The sequence below is a fragment of the Acanthochromis polyacanthus genome, chromosome 8, assembly GCF_021347895.1.
Source record: "Acanthochromis polyacanthus isolate Apoly-LR-REF ecotype Palm Island chromosome 8, KAUST_Apoly_ChrSc, whole genome shotgun sequence".
Classification (NCBI taxonomy): Eukaryota; Metazoa; Chordata; class Actinopteri; family Pomacentridae; genus Acanthochromis; species Acanthochromis polyacanthus.
The window spans coordinates 13,760,774-13,784,339 of NC_067120.1; the positions used below are offsets into that span (position 1 = coordinate 13,760,774).

Consider the following 23,566-nt stretch of genomic DNA (forward strand, 5'->3'; position numbering starts at 1 on the left):
TAATCCCAAGAGTGAAACACAGAGGTGATAGTGTGGAAGAGTGTGAATGAGTTTGACATTTGTAGATGACACTATGAATGCCTGTGGATGAACCAAAAAAAAGTGTTGAACAAGATTTTGGCAGAGGAGGAATCTTCCAGCTTGATAATGATCCAAAGCGCATGGCCAAAATCCCCAAAGAATGTCCGAAGAAGAAAAAAGTGAAAACTATGTCCTGGACAAGTATGTTGGCTCACTTGATTCCAGCAGAACACATTCGGGGTGCGTTTAAGAGGAGGAGGATCAAATATGTAATTAAGATTAAAGTTGGACACATGAAGCATCAAAAATGAAAAGAAAGTGATTACAAAGGGCAAATACCTACTATTCAAGTTAGAAGTGATGCAGTTATTGAAAGAGAGGATATAAGTTTGAATCATTTGACATTTAGGTGATATTCTACTCAATTAAAGCTTAAAAAAATCATGTGAGCATTTAAAATACTATTAGAAGTAGCTGAAACTGGTTATAAAACAGAAGGAAAACAAGGTCCAGAAAGTTATTACACAGAGGAGGGAAGGGTTTTTTCTAAAACTTCTAAAACTTTCCAAATAAATCATATTTTTATCCACATTAACACGGAGAGACAGGAATAGAAATCAGCTAAAGGAAGCTAATGGCAGAAGTATGCAAATATGTGAGGTTTTTTTAACAACAGAGAGGAGAGATGAGCTGTTGATTTGTCAGTACTGAGCAGCAGCAGTGTTGTGTTTGGATGTGACAGAGCGGTCAGTGAACGCCTCTCCGAGCGGACAGAGAGGATCGAATCCGGAGGCAGGACAGTCTGATCGGACTGAGGAGGAAAACTCACAGCAGACTCGCTGCGGGTAAGTTTCTCATCGATTTCTCTATAATCGAGGTTTCCTCAAAGTTATTGATCTTTAAACGTCACCTGCTGCGATCACTGCTGAGTTTTAGGATCTTATTCTAACATTTTAAACCTTCATTTTCTTCACTTCCTTCTGTAACCAACAACAGGACGCGGGCTTTCCTGTCATATTTTAGATGTTTTCATTAATGAATGTTTTGCCATTTGTTGCCTGTTTGCTGTTTTGAGGTGAAGTTTGTCAAGTAAAACCGGATAAACGCAGATCAACAGTAAACAGACTGAGTCTACCTGTAAGTTAAACACAGCAACACACAACTTTTCCACATTTTAATGGACGACAAAGTAAAAAGATGCGATGTCAAAGTATGTATTATTTATGTTTTGACACACTGCACAAAGGCTTTAAAAGCTGTATTGTTTGATTTAATACAATGTAAAGTGCTTAATGAAACGTTAAAAGCTCTAAATAAGAAAATCTCTGAGGTTGCCAGGTTGACTTTGACATTTCCTCTGACTTTTTAATTCACTAGGAGGACCCTTAGATGTGCTGTTCAACCACCAAAACCATTTATCACCAACTTGCATCAGTTTAACACTCCACTTATAGGCACTTTCTGCTCAATTTAGGAGTTAGCTACAAGAACAACTAAGTACTACCATGAAAGAGGACTTTCTACAACCTGGCAACCTAAAATAACCCATGGCTTAAAGCTGATCTATTAGAAAATTACAACCTCAAAATTTCCATTTAACTGGAGGTGCCTAAGTGGCCTGGAGGTTTACAGAACCCTTATATTATTCTTGCAGAATGTAAATCACTACTCTTAAATTCATATCATAAATAACACAATAGGGTCCTAACGATTAAAACAACATCAACAACTTTACTTTTTCCTGGAAAGCATGTTGCACAATCACTGTTGTGTTAAATGTTCTATGCAAATTACTTGACTTGACCATGTAATTGCTTGTAATTATCACAGGTTAGAGACTTTTGTTTCATGCCATTGCACCACAACCCCAGTCAGCTCTCAATTAAAGGCACAAAACACAACAACAAAAATAATCTCTTTTAGGGGACCGTGTGATAATTTTGGGAGGGAGGAGGATTTTTTACAACCTGGCAACTCAAATTAAGCAGCTTTTTAATGATCTGAAATTAGTTGTAGTCAGTTATTATGAGGACTGACCCTTTTTACCCCTGTAAAAAATAAAAAATGTTATTTTTTCACAGGCTGTCAGCTGGTTTACATATGCAAAAGTTCTCGCAGTTTTGTTGGGTTGATTGTTGGTTGATCCTGGCAATGCTGGTTCAGTTTCGACATCCAGAATCGGTTCAGTATGAGCTCGGTCTGCCACTTTAGGATGATTGTGGCCTCATGTTCTCAATATCAGGATCCAGATGTAGGTTCTGGGGTGTCATTTATAACCATGTTTTTCAGGAGTCTGGCAGCCATATATAGGTCGAATTAATAATTTGGCCTATATATTGGTAAACCTGGGTCAGAACAAATCACGATAGTGCATGATTAGTAAAAACGAACACAGCCACCTGCTAAACCTTGTACACCTTTTACAAAGCAGAGAAAGGTGCTAATATCTTTGCTGAACTTATAAATGAGTTGCAGCCTTTTGTGTTGTTAATGACAGTGACCATTCTCAGGATGGGGCTCTTAAGCAGATTCCATATTGTTTGCAACACAACACCTCTTGTGTTTGTGTGTGTCAGCCTCACAGTAACGTATTTGTTGTAATTTTCCTCAAGTGGTAACCATGAAGTGGGTGACGACACCTCGGCGACCCCGGCCAGTCGTAGTCGTCATGCAGTTGGCTCAGCTTGAGCTGTACAATAGTAGCCTGTCATTAGCACACAGAGGAGCTGTTTTCATTGCACAGCAATATCACGCTCCCGTCAGTGTCCATTTATTCTGCCTTTATGTCGGATGAGTGCAGCTGTGTGAGGAGCTCCCTGGATGTCTGTCGTAGCGTCCTGCTGAGGCTCCAGCCCTGCTCCACTGTTGTGTAAACAGCATATTCAGCCTGAACAACCTGAAGAATCAGTTTTCAATTCACTTTCCCATGCAGGGTTTGTCTCCTTCAGTGTCATTTCTAACAAACCTGTCTGTGTTTTCACCAGTTCATCAGGATGGAGTCACACAGCAGCTCTCCAGATGTCAGGATACAGAAGGGCTACATGCTGCAGCACAGTCCTAAAGGCAGCCCGGACGGCCTGTTTGGAGTCAGGGTGCAGGTCCAAGGGATTAAAGGTCAACCTTACGTGGTTCTGAACAGTCCTGGTCAGGAGACTCACAGGGACATTTCTGTCATCACTCACCAGGCAGGGTACACCCCAGGCATGGTGAGAAGGTCTGCGGATGAAAGACACTCTCCATCAGCGGCACAGAGGAATGCAAACTCCTCTGCATTTCATTACCAGAAACACCCCGAGCTCCTGAGACCTTATAACCCTGAAAGTAATAACCTGAGCCAAGTCATTCCTTCTCAAACAGCCTCTCGACCTGGACAGCAACACAACAACAACGTTCTTCCTGAGACAAACCAAACCACCAACGGTTCCAGACCCAGGATCCCTCTGCCTGCCGAGGGCCCAGGAGACCCAGCTGAGGTGACCAACAACAAGACCCCACTGTCAGGTGGACACATTCCTGCAAGAGCCCCAAGCTCAGTGGACACAGACTCCATCATGTCTGTAGGGAAGCTAATCAGCCAATTCAACAGCCGCCAGAGGAGGGGAAGAGGTCCAAGGAATAGGTTGGACCCGGAGGAGTGTCGCCGATCACGCAGCGTGGACAGCGGTCGAACCTCCGATTCCTCGTCATCCTCATCTTCATCCAGCAGAGCCTCGTCTCTAAGAGGTATCAGGGGCGAAACCCCAAGTGGGATTTATCCTCCTGGATCAGCCAGGGCTCGACTCCTTGGCGGAGAAGCCACTTTGGCAAGCAAACGGGAGGAAAGCAAGCCAAGCATGCTGTTTAAAGGACTTAATGGCAAAGATATTGAATCTCAGCAGGCCGCAAATCTGCTTCACAGAGCAGAGAAACCATCCATCTCCTCATCATGTGGCGACCAAACCGGTGAATCTGATGAAAGAGATGAACAGGTAAAGAGTTTTATTTTGGGGCAAAGTTGTCATTTAAAAGGCTGTATTTATTTGCTGTATGTTTTCTAACCAGGTTACTCCTGATCTTCTGAAAGGACAGCAAGAGCTCTCAGCAGATCCAACTGAAGACACAACTAAACAAGTACTGTTCTCTTACCTGAAGGATGGGTAAGTGCCCCTCAGTTTTCTCTGCTTTACAGTAAACCCACCTTGGATAGGAGGTTTTTTCTTTCTGAAAAAAACCCTCAAAGACACTGTAGTGGCATTTCCTGCATTCAGAACATGTACAAAGGCTGTGGTAACTATACTGCTGTGGACAACAGGTTTCAGTTATTTGCTTTTTTAAATATGACGCTCCCACTTGCTGAGCTTTTCATGAAGGCAAGGCAGCTTTATTTGTTAGGTTTGTGAGAAAACTGCAATTAGATGCAAAGTACACCTACCAACACCTTTAACCCTGCTGTTGTCCTCATTTACGGACACCAAAAAATATTGTTTCCTTGTCTGAAAAAAATCCCAAAACTCCGCAAAAAATTCCCCAAATGTCTGAAAATTTGCAAAACCTTCAGGAAGAAAATTCCAATAATTCCTTAAAAATTTCCCTTAAAGTTTTATTTTTAAAAAATCTCCCAAATTTAGCAAGAAAATTCTTGCAAATATTTTCAAAAAATGAGTAAAAATATTCCAAAAAATCCTAAAAAGTCATTACATATATATATCAGTAAAACTTCTAATATTTTCTTTAAGAACATTCACAAAAAAATCAACCAAAATCCAGTGAAATTTCCTGGATTTTGATTGATTTTTATGTGAATATTCTTAAGAAACATTTTTAACATTTCTTTTTTTCCACTAAAAAATATTCAAAGATTTCCCAAAAATGTTGAAAATGTGGAAATCAAAAGTTTCACTGTGAATTTTCACATTTTTAAACTTCAAAATGGGTCAATTTGTCCTGCAGGACAACGCGAGGGTTAAAACTCACTGATTAGCATGTCAAATCTTATTTAAATGCATACTACAACAAAAATGTTGAAACAAGAAGCTAAAGTGTTCTGTATTATATCTTGTCCAGTTTCATCAATGTCTGTAGTCAAACAAACGCAATACAACTTGATAATTCACAAGCTTTAGAGGAGCTGGTAGGTGTCTTTTGTCACGTTTGGACAGAGCCAGGTTTGCTGTTTTCCTTACTTATCATGCTACGCTAAGCTAAGCTATGCTAAACAGGTTGCTGGCTTTAGCTTCATAGAGAGTGCCACTGATCTTCCTGCATAAAACAACTCATTTAATAAGCTTCCATTTGTGCTTTCAGTTAATTTCTAATTTTAAAAATATTTTTTAAATTACGCTGTCTGTTTTTACGGCCTGTTTCAGAGATGAGCTCGTGGTTGTGATCATGCAGTGCAGTCAGATACGCTCCAGCTGTGTGTGCTCAAACACGCAGTAGTCAGGAATGCAGAGCCTGAACTTTCTCTCACTGATAAAATATCTCCTTCACATGGAAAATTTGAAAGATCTCCCAGTGCCTGCATCTTGAAAAATGCGCTGAAGTAGATTTATTATCTGAAGAGTGAAAAAGTTACACATTTTCCTTTCTGCATACCAAACCGCCTAAAACAAGTCCACACCACTCAGAGGTCACGCACAGCCACAGTGTGTCTTTGTTTATTTGACAACTGATAAATTTCACTTTTTTCTTACACTCTGTTGCTGCTTTTGTGAAATTAAAAGTTTTTCTTCCTTCACAGGACGACTGACGATGACTCCACCACCCAAAGGAAAGTCAACCTGCTGCTCGAGAGGATCGACAAGCTCAAGTGGAGGACTGCTGAGAATGTGGAGGAGGAGAACAAAGTGAGTGTTGGCATGAGGTGTTTGCCAGTGTTCAGCATGATTTAATGGTTTTGTCTGAAACTCCTGATGTTACTGCGTTGCTGGACGTGTGTTTGTTCAACATATGCAGGACGTGAAGCAGCTGCAGGAGAAACAGGCCGCGCTGGAGAAGGAAGTGTCTGAATTAAAGCAAAGACTGGAAACTGAAATGAAGGTGTAGTGCAGCTCCATCCTGCTGATTCACAGCTCACATCCGGTTACCGTGACTGATGTTCCTTTCTGCTGTTGTCGTTGTTTTGTGCAGAATGAAATGACTTTGGCCAAAGCTTGTGAAAAGGCGAGGACAGAGAAGAAGAAACTTCAGGAAGAGCTGATCAAAAGTCAGGCAGAGCTCTGCAAACTCAGGGACAAACTGGCTGAAGTTGATGCAGAACTTCAGTCCACCAAACAGCAGTAAGGATGGGAACTAAAATGTCTGCTTAGTGAAGATAAATCAGATTTTACCAGCTGAAAAGTGACTGCCACTGAAATTTAACAGTAAACACAAACAGAAGGAATGCTAATGGAAATTTTCTGAACAAAGGGCTGGACAAATGAACTGATGATGGTTAAATATGTAATTTTTTGTCCATAGACAGACTCACTGGTTTGATAAAAAAGATGTTAACATCTGGTTCCTTACATTCCTACCAAAACAAGAGAAAAAAAAAACAGAACAAATGTCTAACCTACTGCTGTACTAGTCCTCATCAAGATATAGTCCATTTTGAATGAATTAAAATACAGAAAAGAGACATATTTTATGTGTTTTCAATCCCTTGGTTGGTTTATCGTTCTTTACTTTTGTCCTTTTTTTTCTTGTCAAGATCAGTTTGATCATTTTTTGGAACTTTATGATGGTTTACCTTCTCGGCCAAGTCTATCTTAAAAACAGATTTGAATCTAAAGTGACTTCCAAATTAAACAAAGATAGATATTGCATTAATTTGTGGGCTTTAGAGGTGCTGATATGTAGATTTTACTACTTTTGGGCAGAATCAGGCTAACTGTTGAACTGTTTCCACATCTTGCTAAGCTAAGCTAGCTGCTTCATATCTGTACAGAGGTAAGAGCACTATCGAGCATAAAAGCAAGTTAGCATATTCACTAAAATGTCAAAACTGTCCCTTTGAATTATTCTATCAGCATCTAGTGCCACAGAACAAAATATCTGAAAAATGTTTGGGTGTTTTCCATAAATAGCAACTGATGCAGCTGTGAAATGTAGAACCAAACAGACTACCTCACCTCAATGTTTTGTTCCACTTCCTTTAGCTAATCCTCGGCTGAGACTCTTTGGTCACTCAAGTGAACTGTGACGTATGATTGGATGAAAGTCATTTGACTGAAAGTGGAGTCAAGTACAGAACTATTTGGTTTAACTATGCAAATGTTCTTTTTAAAAATTTAGTTCTGTCAACTTCAGCAGCTGTCAAGAAGGATGAGGAGGTTTCTGTCTTTGATGTAAAATGTGGAACTAAAGTGTGTCCTTCGTGCATTTTGTCCCTGTGTTGTCAGGCTGACTCAGATGAAGGCAGAAAAGGAAAGATCTAAGGCCGAGATGAAAGACCTTCAACAGCAGCTCTCTGAGATGCACGATGAGCTGGACCGAGCCAAGAAGGCAGAGGTGATAAATGCGCAGAAAGAAGTCCTCATGCAGGTAAACGAAACCACACGAACAAGAAACTCCTCACAAATCAGCAGCACTCGTAAAGTTTGTCCACTGGACTCGTGACGATGTGTTTGATGGCTGTCTGTCAGGAGTTGGCACAGCTTCGTGTTGACTTCCAGGAGATGATTCAGATGAAAGAAGAGCAGGAGGATGTTCTGCACCACACCGAGAGGGAGCTCAGCGCCCTGAAGGGGGCACTTAAAGAGGAGGTGGAGACCCATGACAAATACATGGCCGCTCTGAAGGAGGAATATGAACAGGAGCTGGAGAGGCTCCTCAGGGATTTGGAGCAGGCTAAGGAGGTAACAGGGAAGATGTAATTTGCTCTGATATCAAACAGGTGTGGCGTGGGTTACTTTGATGTTTATCAGCCAACATTTAATTCGTCAGAGCAACGCTGTGCTGGGCCAGAGGAAGGTCGAGGCAGAGGAGGAGAGAGGAGCAGCGAAGGTGCAGCTGAAGGAGCTGATTCAGGACAGAGATCAGCTGAGAGGAAAAGTGCAGGAGTTCAACAGCAAGGTGGATCAACTGAGTCAGGCGATCCAGGAGTCTAAAACCAACGAGAGGCTGATGGAGCAGAGAGTGAAGCAGCTGGAGGTGGGGAGGAGAAGTGATCTGATTTACATTAAATTTTACTTGGTTCTAGATGTTTTTAATCACTGATGACATCTGTTTCTCACATATCCTGTTTTTTCCTCAGAGGGAAAAGCAGCAGGTTGAGGAAATGCTGATGGATGTGAGGAAGAACGAGGAGGAGATGTGTCAGTCTAACCAGTCACTGCTCCTTCGTTTGGAGGATGTGCAGGTAAGAAGACAAGAATGTTGAGGAAACAAAGCATGAACACGACTGATATCTAGGCATGGGATGAGACATTGTTCTGTTCTTTGTGTTTTCTTCTGTCAGAGTAAGTTGACCAAACTAAACCACGAGCACAGGGACCTGAAGGAGAAGCTGAAGGAGGAGAGGAAACAAGTGGAGGAGCTGTGGAAGACCAAAGCCGAGCTGGAAGATGAGAGGAGGCTGCAGGACAGGAGTGTGGAGCAACTGCAGAGGAAGGTTAGAGGAGGAAACATAGCATTTATTAGGCTTTAGGGGGAAATTCAGCATATCTCTGGAGCCAAACGAGGCCCAACAGTGTGTTATCTTAACCCTGAAACAACACAAGATCAGCAGAAAATGCTGACGTTTCTTGTGCTTGCAACGCTTCTTTCATCCCTCCGTTTAGGCAGAGACGTCCACATATCTGAGCTCTCTTTGTTTATCTGTCTGCTCAGATGAACAGCATCATGGAGGAGTGCGAGGCGTCTACAGATGTGCTTCAGAACCAGGTCGATGAGGCCAAAGAGAGGAGTCAGAGGGAGTTGGCCGAGCTGCGGAGACAGCTGCAGGAAAAGGGAGCAGAGCTGGAGAAATCCAGACAGGCGGCCAAAAAGCTGCAGGAAGAGGTGTGGTGCTCTTTGTCTCTCTGATTCACCAGTAAGAGGGTTCAACTGTCTTAGTCACCAGTAAAACAACAAGTCAGCTGCAGGGGATTTCTCCCTCTCAGTAGGGGAATCCTAAACCAAATGTTTCGTGTGACATGACATAAAAGTGCTATCAGAGAGTCTGATTGACTGACTGACCGCTGCCCAACACCCGATATTGTGTGTTTCTTTATCTTGCTGTGTGTTTAGTCTGTGGTGTGTTCTGTGTTCAGCTGCTTCCTCTGGAGGAGGATCTGTGTCGGTGTCGCAGGGAGCAGCAGGAGGCCCAGCAGAGGGGCCGGCAGCTGGAGCAGAGGGTGGAGGAGCTGGAGGAGAGGAGCTCTGCCACGGTGGAGGACCGAGATCGGCAGGTCAAACTCATGGAGGTAAACATGTCCACGACCTGCACTCACCAAAGTGATGAAATCAAACCTCGTGCTGTCCTGTGGTTCAAATTGACCAAATGTGGGGGAAAAAACACATTTTCACAGTGAAACTTCTGATGTCCACGTTTTTGGGACATTTTTGAGAATTTTTGGCGGAAAAAAAAAAAATATTATAAATGTTTCTTTAAGAACATTCACATAAAAATCAACCAAAATCCAGCGAATTTCGCTGGATTTTGGTTGATTTTTATGTGAATGTTCTTAAAGAAAATATACGTTTTACTGATATATATCTAATCACTTTAGATATTTTTAGGATTTTTTTTGAAAGATTTTTACTCATTTTGTGAAAATATTTACAAGAATTTTCTTCCAAAATTTGGGGGATTTTTTAAAAATAAAATTTTCGAGGGAAACGTTTAAGGAATTATTGGAATTTTCTTCTGAGGCTTTTGCAAATTTTCAGAAATTTGGGGAAATTTTTTGGCTGAATTTTTGGATTTTTTTCAGACAAGGAAACAATATTTTTGGTGCCCGTACATGAGGACAACAGGAGGGTTAAGAAGCTGAAAGGCTAAACATGAACACTTGCATCAACATAAATATGAATTTTTTTAAACATTTTTTTTGGCCTTTTTCGGCTTTAACATCACCTGTGCAGATGGCTCAGATCTGGAGTTCGTCAACTCCTACAGGTACTTTGGTCTCTGGCTGGACTCTTCACTCTCTTTCATTTCTCACATTAGTTTTCTACTGGCTAAAATCAAATCTAGACTGGGCTTTCTTTTACCGTAATAAAGCCTCCTTTACATACTCTGCCAAAAACACTCTTGTGAAGATGACCATCCTCTTACCTGGTAAAAGAAAGAATTTATTAAATAATTTATGTATTTATTGACAGGGCAGCAATGAGAGAGAGACGCTAAAATGTTGAAAAAAATGGGGAAGGACCTGCAGCAGCTGGATTCAAACCCATGACCACTGTGTCGGGGACTATAGCTCCTGTTTCATTGGTTGCCCGTTCAACCTGTTGAGCTTTTTGGTGAAAATAGAAACAAAAATGCAAAAAACATACCCACACACTGCTGCAGTATTTTGCTCCCAATCATTTTATTCATCAGTGAAATGACAACCGTTAATAAAATGATCATAACTGTCGGCCACAACGGGCACTGAGATGTTGGCAGCGGATCCTTTGGGTTGTCTGGTGGGCCCTCCAGGAATCCGGCTTGTTCTGTGCATCTCATTTTGCTCGATTAGCTAAGGATCTGGGGAGTTTGGAGGCACTGTCAACTCCCTGGGCTCTTTGTCGTGTCCCTCGAGCAGATTGTGTGGATTGGCGAGGCACTTTGTCCTGCTAGGAGACGCTGCTTGGGGGGTGCACCGATGTTTAGGTAGATGGTTGGCGTCAAAGTAACTTCCACATGAATGTCAGGACCCAATATATCATAATGATGTGGCTGATTGGTGTATATGCCATTTCTTAAACACATTAAATGCCTTGTATTTGATCTTATTACAGCCGTATTTTGCTATATCAAGTCCAATTATACACCAACTCCTTATGGGTGCTCACAGGACAGTTACATTTAGTGACAAATGCATTAATACACAAAAAAATCAGGACTATTTTCTAGGCGAGAGGTTTGGACAGAGACGACATTGCTGCAAATACCATGAAAAGTCTCCAGTTTGATTCCATTTCCTACCTCTCTCTATATTCACTACCTGAAAAATGCATAGAAATCTCCTTACAGTTACTATTATCAGCGGTAAGTTTTTGCTGCAGATTGTTGTACAGTGTTTCCTTGTGTAGTTTTCACAGATATTCATGAGGCCAAATGATATCAAAAATCTCTGAGCTCAGAGTCCATCTAATCCCTCAGCAAAGCTTAAAGATTAAAACCTACCCGCAGTGGTATTACAAGATGTTTAGATGACAACAGTAATGTTCCCTGACATAATACTTCCCAGAGCTCGCACTCAGACTTTAATCACATTTTCAGGTGTTTGTCGGTGCACATGCCTGTATTTGCGCCGTCAGCTGTTCCTGTGAACTGTGGAAACAACATCTCACAGCTCGGCGCTGTTTGTCTTTCTGCTGATGACAAAACATTACACAGTGACACCAGTGTGCTCGCTGTTGACACTGCGTATCACCCGAGGAAGCTCGTGTTGACTGTAAAAAGTTATCAGACCTGTCTGGGTGTTCTCAGAGATCTTCTTTCACCTCCACCACCACCGCTATTTTTTGTTCAGCCGTCACAAACACACAGCACGGGACAATCTTCAATGTTTTTTTTGAATACTCAATGCCTTGTTAGTCAGTTTTCTCGCCACAGTCTGAGGGGATATGTGGATCGTGTTCTTTTATAAACATTGCAGTGTAATACCATATAAATTAACTTGATTAAAATCTGTTGCTTTCCTCACAGGGACGCATCGGTCAGCTGGAAGAAGATCTTAACGATGAGCGCAGCAGTGCTGACCGCCTGATGGAGCGACTAGATAAAACCAAAGAACAGGCAGGTTTACTCCCTCGCTTCTTATTCAAGCTCACATTTTGCATTAACTAGCGTTCATAAATTTCCCAGAAGGGTAGAAACCACCTATCAATGATAGAATTACTGCCTGTCTCCAGTTTGAGCGCTCGGCCCTACATGTGTTTTATTATAAACAGATGTAGGGCTGCGTGCTCAGATTTCCCCTCAGACACTCAGGAAGCTGCTGATTGGTGTTTCCAACCTGGCCGTGAAGCTGCTTTTCGCAGTCAGATCTCACTATGACTCAACTTGATATAGGTTTTCTCGTTTCTGATGCCGTCATAAGCTCCTCACATCTTCACTGTGCCTGTAAACTAGGCCACCATTCATTGGAGCAAAGTGCTGCAGACTAATTGATAGAAACTCTGTTTTGAGTGCGAAGCAAAGACAAAAAAAACCCCAGTAACTATTGTGAGCAGCTATTCACGCTCCCTGCTCTGGGCCTCTACATGTTATTAGTGAGCAGAGCCTCTCCCTCTCCTGTGGCCACGCAGATCAGACAGCATTTCCTCTGGTTTCAGGAGTTAAGCTGGAAACTTTTCATTTAACCCTCCTGTTGTCTTCATTTACGGGCACCAAAAAAAGTTGTTTCCTTGTCTGGAAAAAATCCAAAAAGTCAGCAAAAAATTTGCAAAATCTTTAAGAAGAAAATTCCAAAAATTCCTTCAAAGCATCCCTTAAAAGTTTTTTTTTTAAATCCCCAAAATTGGCAAATAATAACAATTTAAAAAATAAAAAAATAAAGAATGTACATGAATAAAAATCTTCCAAAAAAATCCTAAAAATATCTAAACTGATTCCATATATATCAATAAAAGTTCTAATATTTTCTTTAAGGACATTTGGAACATTGATTCTTTTCCGAAAATTCTTAAAGAAACATTATTTTTAGCATTTTTTTTTGCACCAAAAAATATTTCAAAAAAGACTTCACTGTGAAAACATACTTTTTTCCCACATTTTGAAACTTTAAAACCGGTCAATTTGACTCGTAGGACAACAGGAGGTTTAATCTGAAAGTGCTTGTCACCATGTCCTGCCCTTTTTAATAACATACCGCCGTGTTTTCAGTCAATATTGAAGGGATTATACGTGATGCAGGCTCATATTTACCTCCATGGTTAGACGTTAGAGCAAATAAGTAGCGGTTCAGTGTCCACATGTCCTGCTCTTGTTAACTTACTAAACAGTAATGCTTTGCCATCTAATGTGTTGAGTTTAAAATCATGTTTTTCTATCTGCTGGCTTTATGTGACAGATGGATCAGATGAGGAATGAACTGATGCAGGAGAGAGGAGTGAGGCAGGACCTGGAGTGTGACAAGACGAGCCTGGAGAGACAGGTAATGATCCAGAGGAAAAACCAAACCAGACCAAAAAATTCTTAAAGCTTCTCGACGTGATAGTTAGAACCACTGGATGTTGCTCCTGATGAACACGTAGGCCACGCTTCCTCCTTCCCTTCGAGTTTCATTTACAATCAAAGAGGTTGCGTACATGAGAGCCGACGAAAGGGTCAGTATAAAATTGCGGAACTTTTGTAACATAGTTGAGATTTTTGCTGTTTTCAGGCCTAAAATCAACATGACCGCCCGTAACCAAACACCACATGGCATTTTAACAGAAAGATTCTTCTAAATATTATATACACAATTGAGTGAAATTGAATATGAAAGTTATGTATTAAGATATTGTAGTAAACCTGTTGGCATGCGATAAATCCACACTTGACTCACACACTACTTTATATGAAATAACTCAGAAAGCCTTGGAGTCTTCAGGAGGAAGTGACATCACGTGGAGCAGGTCATGTGATTTGGAATTAATAAACTTCCTCTAGAGGTGTTTTTGTAATGGGTAACTTAGTTGGAAGTGATTCAATTTGTTATTTTCCATATAAAATTAGACATAATGCTTAAAATAAAATATGTCATGATTATCTCAACTTAATAAAAAGAACAGTCAAAATAACTTTTTGAATAAGCTTATTTTATTAATGTTTAGCTAATTAGAAGGTGGTTGTTATTAAATTGGGACGGTTATTCAATTGAAATTTTAGTGACAACCAGTCATTTTTTATTAATAAGTGATTGGTTCCATAATAAATAATTATGGAATTTGTAAAGACATGATCATCATGAACATAAAAACATTTTATTTTTTTTACTTTTAATAAAAATGTATGCACATATATCCCATGGACTTCAAAAGTCCCTCAGTTATATATTGATCCTAAAAATAATTTAGCCACAGCCATTACCTCACACCAAGACTGTAACACACACTGGAAAGAGCTGTTGTTTTCACGTCCTCGTGCCGCTTCACCATGAGTCCGTCACAGTCAGCAGAGCAGACATATAAACACACACATGGTGAAACAGAAACATGTGAACCGAGGAGACGCAACAAAACAGCAGTAGAGACTCTCACACAAAGCTGAGTTCACATAAATGAGGTAAATAATTGAAGGAGGATACTTCAGCTTATTTCTTTTTTTCTGGGACACCGGCTGAACGCTCCAGACTAAACTCTTATCTGCACTGCCTTCTCACTTTTACAGCGCTCTGTAGGAAGTCACTGTCAGTCTGTTTTTTTAATGTGTGGAGGCCCGACGGTTTCAAAGGAAGGGACTCACATGCACTAACAAGGACGCACAGCCGGACCTGCTGCCTAAACATTGAACCGACAGGCTCAGATTACAACACACACAGAGGAAAAGTGACTTCATGGTCTGCTAAAGACGCCATTACTCCACTACATCTTTACACAGTAGAACATAGTTTACTGTGATATTCATGTTCAAAATCTCATATACAGAGCTGTTTACTGGCTTCTTGTGTTGTGATCTCAAGTTAACACCTGTTATCATGAGACTAAAATTCTATGCTTAGCTTTTCTATCTGCAGTGATTTTAATACTCATGACATTATTATTGTTATTGTTATTGTCATATCTTTACATTTTCATTGTAGCTGTTTTTCACAATTCAATGCACCTTGCCCTTTGAAACTAGATGTAACAAGTCTTCACCCGTGACAACTAAATGGTCTCTTTGAGCAAACTCCATCTGCGGATAAAGTGGAATGTGTGTTTAGTGTTTTTGTAAAACTACTGTTTCAGAAATAAACAGTGAAACTTAAAGCACAACAAGGTGAAATGGGTAATATTGAAGCTGTTCGTTCATGTTAATCACTTGTGGGAGAGAAAATGAAACTCTCTTCTTCTAAACACATTTTGTGACCACCTACCCATTTGTATCCGAAGAGCATTTAAATTCAAAAATATTAGCAATTATTGCTATTATTGACACTCTGCTATTGTCTAAATGTGAGTGGAAATCTTCTATAAACTGCTCTGTGGGGTTTTCCTGTTAACAAACCAAAAGTTTTCATTTACTTTCATTGCTACTCACCACAAAACAGTGTCTATTGTTGAGGTCTGACAAACACAATGAATGCATTTCCTTCCTTTTCCAAAACTGAGTATTTGTTCAGCCCACACTGATTAATTGCATGTCTTGTTCCACCTGTGAATCGGCGTAATATCGTTCATGTGCAACAAACCAAACCAACTCAGAGGAGTCATTTCAATCACGCTATCACACAGCAGAAACTCTGCCGGGCTCCTTTAAATGTAACCACATTTGTGACATTCTTGATTTGGTTTCCTCTGTCAGAATAAAGACCTCAAGAGCAGAGTGACTCATCTGGAAGGATCACAGAGGACCAACCAGGATTCACTCGTCTCCAAACTTAACAGCCGCATCCAGGAACTGGAGGAAAGGCTGCAGGGAGAAGAGAGGTGAGCAGCCGCACATTTGAATATGACCTTACAGCATTTTCTCATCAAAACATTTGCAGACAGAAGTATATACAGAGTCTGTGTTGTGTATGAGAGCAGGGTGACACTTTGGCTAATGGCTCCATCAGATACTTGGTGGTAGCTGCTGAGCGGTGAACCCACTCATATCACTTTCCCTGTGGTTGTAAGAGGGAGAGTATCTCTCATCCGAACACACCGGGAAGGTGTTTAGTTACAGGAAGCTGCAGCAGCGATGTGATCTCTCCTCTGCCTCTGCTCTCAGGGACAACAACAGCCTGCAACAAGTGAACCGCAAGCTGGAGCGCAAGGTGAAGGAGATGAAGATGCAGGCGGACGAGGAACACGTCAACCTGCAGAGCGAGAGAGATCAGGTAGACACTTCATTAAGGAAATACAGCTATCATGAAGCAGTCGGGACTCGGGCAGACTTCACTCATGACTCACTATCCCACTTTTGTGAACTCCGCAGCTGACTCAGAGGCTGAAGACGGCGAAGAGGCAGATGGATGAGGCGGAGGAGGAGATCGAGCGTCTGGAACACGCTAAGAAGAAGCTGCAAAGGGAGCTGGATGAACAAATCGAGGCCAACGAGCAGCTTCATGGCCAGCTGAGTGCACTGAGGACCGAGATGAGGTGACTACTCGCTTTGTGCCCTTTTCAGGTCTCTTCCATAAAATCACGTTGTTGTGTAATTCTAGTAAATCCATTTATTTGTGTTAACAGGCGTAAGAAGAAATCACCTCCTCTCATAAGAGTTGTGGAGAAAGATGCAAACGACATGGACGACTTTGGATCTGACTGATTGACTGATCTGTGATTTTAAAAGAAAACACCCGGACAGACATTTATTAAACAATGTTGGACTTACTGTGAAGAATCCTTGAAATCTTAACTCCACATAATTCCATTAACAACTCAGGTGTGACTTTCTCATGCTTCCTGTTTGAACTGTGTGGCACCTTGCCAAGGCTGACCTCTTGTGGCGGTATTTATAATTGTCAATAATCTGTCAAAGCAGCACACCAAGTCGGACGTATTTACTTTGAAGTATGTTCTTTGTTCCCTAAGTTATTCTGTTGCTGTGTGAATTAAAATGATGTAAGCTGCAAACTAATAAATAAATGTGTTAAAAGACTTTTATAACACTCATTTGCATTTATACAGAAACAGCTGTGTGATGTTTCTAGATAGATAGATACTTTATTAATACTGAAGGAAATTCTATTCTGTCTATCTGTTTAGCCTTTAACTTCTGCCTGAATAGGAAAAGTCACATTTTTGAGAAAACGTCAGCCCTGTTTGGCCTTTTCTATAAAGCTGTGTGTGGATGGAACTAAGCAGGAGAGTGACAGTTGTGATGGATCAATGGTCTGTGCTGAATGGCTGCAGCCGAGCAGAGGTGGAGATTTGACACGAGCCGTCCGATCAGCTCCAGAGGTTCAAACCGCCGGACGGGCGACACTTTAACCATCTGTTGGCACAGCGATACATGGAAGTACAAGAACACAAGAGAAGCATGAGGCAACACTGTGCTCTCAAACATGGAATATTCAAGGAATTCCTGGCAGAATTCCTGGGAACATTTGTCTTGGTGGTAAGTAACATTGTGCATGATGTATTTTTTTTGTATTTGAAATCAAACATCTCACAGAATTTGCTTAACCCTCCTGTTGTCTTCATTTACGGGCACCAAAAAATATCATTTCCTTGTCTGAAAAAAATCCAAAAATTCAGCAAAAAAATTCCCCAGATTTCAGAAAACTTGCAAAACCTTCAGGAAGAAAATTCAATAATTCCTTAAAAGTTTCCCTTAAAAGTTGCACTTTAAAAATCCCCCAAATTTGGCAAGAAATTGTTGTAAATATTTTTAAAAAATGAGTAAAAATATTGCAAAAAGATTCTAAAAATATCTGAAGTGACTGCATATATACCAGTAAAACGTCTGATACTTCTTTAAGAACAGTCACTAAAAAATCAACCACAGTCCAACAAAATTTGCTGGATTGTGGTTGACCTTTCGTGAATGTTTTTAAAGAAATATTTTTTAAGCATTTTTTCCACCAAAAAATGTTCAAAAATGTCCCAAAAAATGTTGAAAATGCGGGCATCTGAAATTTCACAGTGAATTTTTTTCCCCCCACATTTTCAAACTTTAAAACGGGTTAATCTGGACATTGCCACGAGGGTTAAGCTGACAGATGTTTATGTGAATACTTCAGCTGATTTTCTGTGTTGTCCTGTAAGATTCCTAAGAGATGCATACAAAAACCTGCTGTTTTCTCTCTTTTTCTCTCTTTGTTAGTTGTTTGGCTGTGGCTCAGTCGCTCAGACCGTCCTCAGTAGAAACACTCTGGGTGAACCTCTCACCGTCCACATTGGTTTCTCTGTAGGCCTGATGATGGCAGCGTATGTGGCCGGTGGAGTGTCAGGTAAATGATTTCATGTCGTTGCCAGCTCTAATCGATTATTTTTACTGAAGTCAAACTTATCTCACGTGGCCAGGAAAGGCTCACTGACTCTGTTTAATGTAGTGGTTCAACAGAATGTTAATGGATGGCTTCCTGCCAAGTCAAGTGGAAAAAGTTTTAATACAGGTGTTACCAGTTTGAATATTCAACACCTTTGCTGCCATACAATCTACTGTTTAGCAGCACAGACTCTGTAATACATTTGAAATAATTCAGAGTTAGTGCAAACAGCCTCTGCCAGAACATATAAAGCAGCCTGTCACGGCTCTCTTGCGCGTGTTGTAATGAAAACGTTGTTACTCTTGAGGCTTGCAGCTTGTAATAATATATTTTTATGGCTTCCTGTCCAGCCATGTGCCACCTCCACAGCACCAGTGTCAGCCAGAACGTGCCAGCTCTTTTCAATGGATAAGCACTGACCATTGATTTGTTAGCACTAGTCCACAGCCTCTGTGGGGTCATACATAACCCTGGGCTCTAAATGTCCTGCTAACTCCATTGATCAGAGGCTATACGTTCTCTGACAGAGAGCAGACTCTCTCCAAACGCCTCATGTGAGCAGCAGCTGCATCTGATGCCAAATCACAGCACTAATGGCGTTTCATGAGGACAGATCACGGACAGATTTGGGATATGTATATTTAGATAAATAAGAGCAGCCGGGATGTGAGAACAGCTGAAATAAAAATGAGAGCAGATTGTTTTTTGAGGGTGAATTTCTAATAAGTGACCATTATTCTGCCTCTTTGCTCTTCAACATACATAATAAAACCCTGCACCGCCCCGAGGGCTGCTCCCCTTCTGCTGCCTCTTGTAAATGTGACGGCCTCACTAATGATGGAGAGGATATTATGCCAGCTGCCCACCCACCCACTCTCTGCACCCCTCTTTCACTCTGTGCTTTGTCCTCTGTCCCAGGGGGCCATGTGAACCCTGCTGTGTCTCTGGCCATGGTGATTCTGGGCAAACTGAAGATCTGGAAGTTTCCCTTTTATGTCATCGCTCAGTTTCTCGGTGCTTTTGCAGGAGCTGCTGCAGTCTTTGGATTATACTACGGTGAACTATCCCTTTGACATGCATACAACACCATGACAACTGGTAGTGCTAGAAGAGATAATGTTGGAGAAAAAAACCCCAACAGCATTTAAATATTTGAGCTGCATGTTCATCAATATTCGTTACACATGGATCCGTGTGCACGCTTACAGATATCAGTTATTGTCTCCTCACAGATGCTTTTATGGACTTCACCAATGGAATTCTGTCGGTGACGGGAATCAATGCAACAGGTCACATTTTTGCGTCGTACCCTGCAAGACACCTGTCAGTCCTCGGCGGTTTCATTGATCAGGTGAGTTCTGGCCACTGTGACCCAATGACCCTCCCCTCCACTGTGCACCGCCGCTCCCATTCAGGCTTGAAACACTGCAAAGTCTGGCAAATGTGGCTAATGCAAAATTGATTGCCCCATTTAGTCTGAGAGCACCCACTCTTTTGCTCAGTTTTGGGTCTAATGACCCATTTCCTGGCATTCGCTGAAAGGTCACATCTACTTAACACCATTTTCAGGATGTTTAGTCGGTGCAGCAGTCCAAAAAATAACACGTCTGCCAACCTAAAACTGCTGAAAGCCACATCAGGTGAAGTGCTGAGATAAGTCTAATTAGTGGGGCTGCGGCTGTGTTAATGTTTCCTGTCGTTTTCTGTGTAGCAGCGATGCTTAGAGGTCAGCTACAAGTTGCAGCTGCTTATTTGAATAATTCATGAAAGATAGATTTGAACAGCAAAGCTAAGACTTTTTTTTAAGCTAAATACAGCCAGTTAGAAGAATCAGATGCTGAATGATGACGCTGAAATGCTGTGATTTTAATGTCAACAATATTATGTACTACAGTAGAGGCACCTGATTCAGATTCAGAAAACTTTATTTGTCCCCAGGAGGCAATTAAAAAGGCACGTAGAGCAGGCAGTGCAGCAATGACGTAAGAAATTGAGTAAAAAATAAGAAATTAGAGATAAGTAACATAAAGAAATGGGGATAAATACATATGCAAATGTAGAGTAAGTAATATAAAAATAAAAATGAAATGAAAAGAAAGAAAAAAGACAAAAAGCACAACTTAGTAACATACTAGTGCAAATAAATGAACAAAGTAGGTGCAATATGGCAATGAGTTACACCATGAGGTGGCAATGGTCATGTTTTTGGTTTTTGAATCAAAAGCATTTAGATTACTATGACCTTAAGGACTGAGAATCTACAACCATAGTGACAACTGTACCAAACTCTGCATGTTTTCTTTGCCTCTATTCATTTCTTTGCAATTAGAAAATCAGAGTAAATGTTAAAGATATGACATGGACACTAAGACTTTTACATGCAATTTGAAGCAAATGAAGGCCTGTGGAGGAGAGGTGGGAAGCTAATCGTTCATTCGAACACCTAAATAACAATGTTTCTCAAAATGTGTGCTGGTGTTTCTCCTGTATCCGCCTGATCTCTGCCTTTAATCCAACCTCTGTTGCTGCTGCAGGTTGTGGGGACAGGGATGCTGGTTCTGTGCATCCTCGCGATCATCGACGGTGGAAACATCGGCGCTCCTAAAGGTGTTGAGCCGCTGGCCATCGGTCTGATCATCATGGCCATCGGTGTGTCGATGGGCCTGAACTGTGGTTACCCCCTGAACCCTGCCAGAGACCTGGGACCCCGACTGTTCACCGCCGTGGCGGGATGGGGGATGGAGGTGTTCAGGTAACCGGACACCAGGATTCTACTTTAAATGCAGCTGATGTATTATTCACAATAATGTTATTTAGGTAATAAAAATATGATTTAAATACAACATTTAAAGAGGACAAATGTGATTTACATAATCTAGCAACATAATGAACTTAAATATCTCTTTGTTAAATTTACACTGTCAAAACATTTTTTAAAATAATTTATTTTACAGATTTTTATTTGTATATTTTAAGCGCAGGAAAATATTTAAAATTTGTGGGCTTAACCTCAGAAACTGTAACTTTGAATAACATAAAATGCCAATTTTTTCAAAAGTTTTTTTCAAACATAAAATGCCCATTTTGGGGGGATAATTTCACTGATAGTTTTTCAATAATTTTCCTTTTAAAATACATTTTAAAACTGTAAATATATATTTTTTAAATGAGACTTTTCGACATTTAATGATAATTTACAGAAAAAGAAGTACTGGTTCTGTAATCTTACACAGATTTGTTCGTTAATCTTGTATAAATACAGACATTTTCACAACAAATATGGTGAATAGATTTGATACGGTATCAAATTATATTATAAAACCCAACTAATAACAGCATTTATATTTAATATTATAGCATTATGGCATGATTTTCGCACATGTAAATATCTGTCATTAATCATTTAAAAGGCAAAACATATGTTTAATGTAAAATCAAGGCCAGAAACAGTAATATATTATGGAAAAATACTGCGTTTTTATGAGATTATTGTGTTTTTTTTCAATTATTTTACAGTATTTTTTATGATGCTCCAGCTACTGGATTATTACTGTTTGGTGTTTTTCTTTGGATTGTGTGCACTAGTGTCATTATTAATAAGATGCGTCTGTTTGTGTGTTTTGTCTAACCTTTTTTGATGATTTTTATGAGCAAAATGGTTCAATAATGTATAGATGATAAATGAAGTGCCATATATTTACATTATGCACATAATGGAAATGCATATGCACATGTATCTATCATGTGTCTATCCATTTGTTTCTTCAGGGCTTTCTGGTGTTGTTGTTGCAGTGAACCCTATAGCTGCTGACATACGGGGTTATATAACGTCACGTGCACGCAACAGATGCAGTCGATGCTTGTGAATGATCCGTTGATGGCACCAGTGATCTATGAGGCCTGTTCACCAGCTGCTTGAGTTACTGCCACTGATGTATTTGATTCTTTTCTTCTTTTTTTTCCTTCTTACATTCTGCTTGTGCTCGCAGCACTGCGGACTACTGGTGGTGGATCCCGGTGGCGGGGCCCATGGTGGGAGGTGTGGTCGCGGCCGTCATCTACTACCTGCTGATCGAGCTGCACCACCCTCACGATGAGCAGGAGAAGCCCCATGAGGAGGAGGAAGAGGAGGAAGATGAAGACGATGATGATAGCAGTCTGAAGGACAAATATGAGATGATCACCATGAGTTAAAGAGACTATCTCCAGGACTGACTGCTTTTATGGTCAGTCAGATGAAGAACACCCAGCACAGCTTCCATCTGTGAGGACAGGCTCCCTGTGTCAGTGTGTCTCGTTAATAGGAACATAGACTGTAGTTACACTTCTGATTGACTTCATGCTGTGCAGAGAAAAGCTTTTCAGCTCAGTGCTAACTGACACCTGCACAGGTCCAAATAAAGTAGAATTAATGATAGTAAAATAACAAATATATTTCTGTAGCACCTTTGATAAATACAGTTTACAAACTGCTTTGACAGACAAAATGAAAGCAGGAAACCCAGGGGACAATATAACAGCAAGAAGCCACACAGTGAGGCCAAACCAAAGCAAAGCAAAACAGGAAATGGTCCAAAAACTGCAGCGAACACAGAAAACAAGCAAAAAGTTGCACCGCCCTTTTCAATAGTGAACCCACCCTTTAAACTAATGCTGGTCTGTCTACTCTATAATTTAACTTTTTTATGTTTCAAAGTACATGAAACTCTCAGTCCTGTGTCTCATATTGTTACCTGTACTGCATTTATGTGTTGTAAATACTGTACTGTATATATAGAAAGACATCTTTTTTTCTCCGTATAATGAAAATGGAGTAATAGTTCTACATGCATGCCAGTCTTCTTTTAGTTTTGGTCTTTTTTTTCCTCAGTGGTTGTATTGATATTATATTCACTTTTTGTTCTTTTTTCACTTTATTTGACTTTTTTTTGCAAACCGTGGAGAATTCTTCTGTTTATTGTTGTTTGTCTACATTAAAATTTCTATAAATATCAATTTCTTAAGAGATATTTCACTTCATTTCACTACTGCACTCCTGCAGTTTTGTGCCGTTTGACCACCAAGTTAGGAGTCATTAGAACTCTGCAAAACAGAGCAAGAAACATCCCCTCAAGGACATACGGAAAGGAGAAAGAACACCAACACATAAGAACCTCCCTAAAAACCTGTGGCTATCCTAATCGGGCCTTCCTAACGTCCACCATGAGAAATAAAGATAGGGAGCCAACTACCACCAGGGAAGACCCAGACAACAAAAGAAAGAACATTGTTGTCCCTTATGTTGGACGTCTTTCCGAAAAACTGAGGAGGATTTTTTCCAAACACGGCATCCCGGTTCATTTCAGACC

The 23,566-nt window shown here is 40.6% G+C and overlaps 2 protein-coding genes across 4 annotated transcripts; both read left to right on the plus strand.

The window, feature by feature from the left end:
- Positions 1 to 734: 734 nt before the first annotated feature.
- LOC110950361 (cingulin-like protein 1) lies at positions 735 to 16,885 on the plus strand. Of its 3 annotated transcripts, none has more exons than XM_022192917.2 (19): positions 735 to 866; positions 3,006 to 3,989; positions 4,063 to 4,157; positions 5,741 to 5,846; positions 5,956 to 6,039; positions 6,130 to 6,278; positions 7,383 to 7,524; positions 7,626 to 7,838; positions 7,927 to 8,133; positions 8,237 to 8,341; positions 8,441 to 8,593; positions 8,812 to 8,982; positions 9,234 to 9,386; positions 11,822 to 11,911; positions 13,188 to 13,271; positions 15,605 to 15,729; positions 16,013 to 16,121; positions 16,220 to 16,383; positions 16,474 to 16,885. In XM_022192917.2, exons 2-19 carry the CDS (start codon positions 3,015 to 3,017, stop codon positions 16,550 to 16,552), a joined length of 3,204 nt encoding a protein of 1,067 aa, XP_022048609.2. In that variant the 5' UTR covers positions 735 to 866; positions 3,006 to 3,014; the 3' UTR covers positions 16,553 to 16,885. The 3 variants fall into 3 exon arrangements, with proteins under 3 accessions (XP_022048609.2, XP_022048610.2, XP_051808348.1); XM_022192918.2 differs by having other exon boundaries at positions 4,090 to 4,157; XM_051952388.1 differs by lacking the exon at positions 735 to 866 and adding an exon at positions 1,142 to 1,158.
- Positions 16,886 to 16,994: 109 nt separating this feature from the next.
- On the plus strand, positions 16,995 to 23,213 carry LOC110950398 (aquaporin-9-like). The gene is made up of 6 exons (XM_022192962.2): positions 16,995 to 17,344; positions 18,053 to 18,179; positions 19,137 to 19,274; positions 19,451 to 19,569; positions 20,753 to 20,970; positions 22,208 to 23,213. Exons 1-6 carry the CDS (start codon positions 17,240 to 17,242, stop codon positions 22,410 to 22,412), a joined length of 912 nt encoding a protein of 303 aa, XP_022048654.1. The 5' UTR covers positions 16,995 to 17,239; the 3' UTR covers positions 22,413 to 23,213.
- Positions 23,214 to 23,566: the final 353 nt, after the last annotated feature.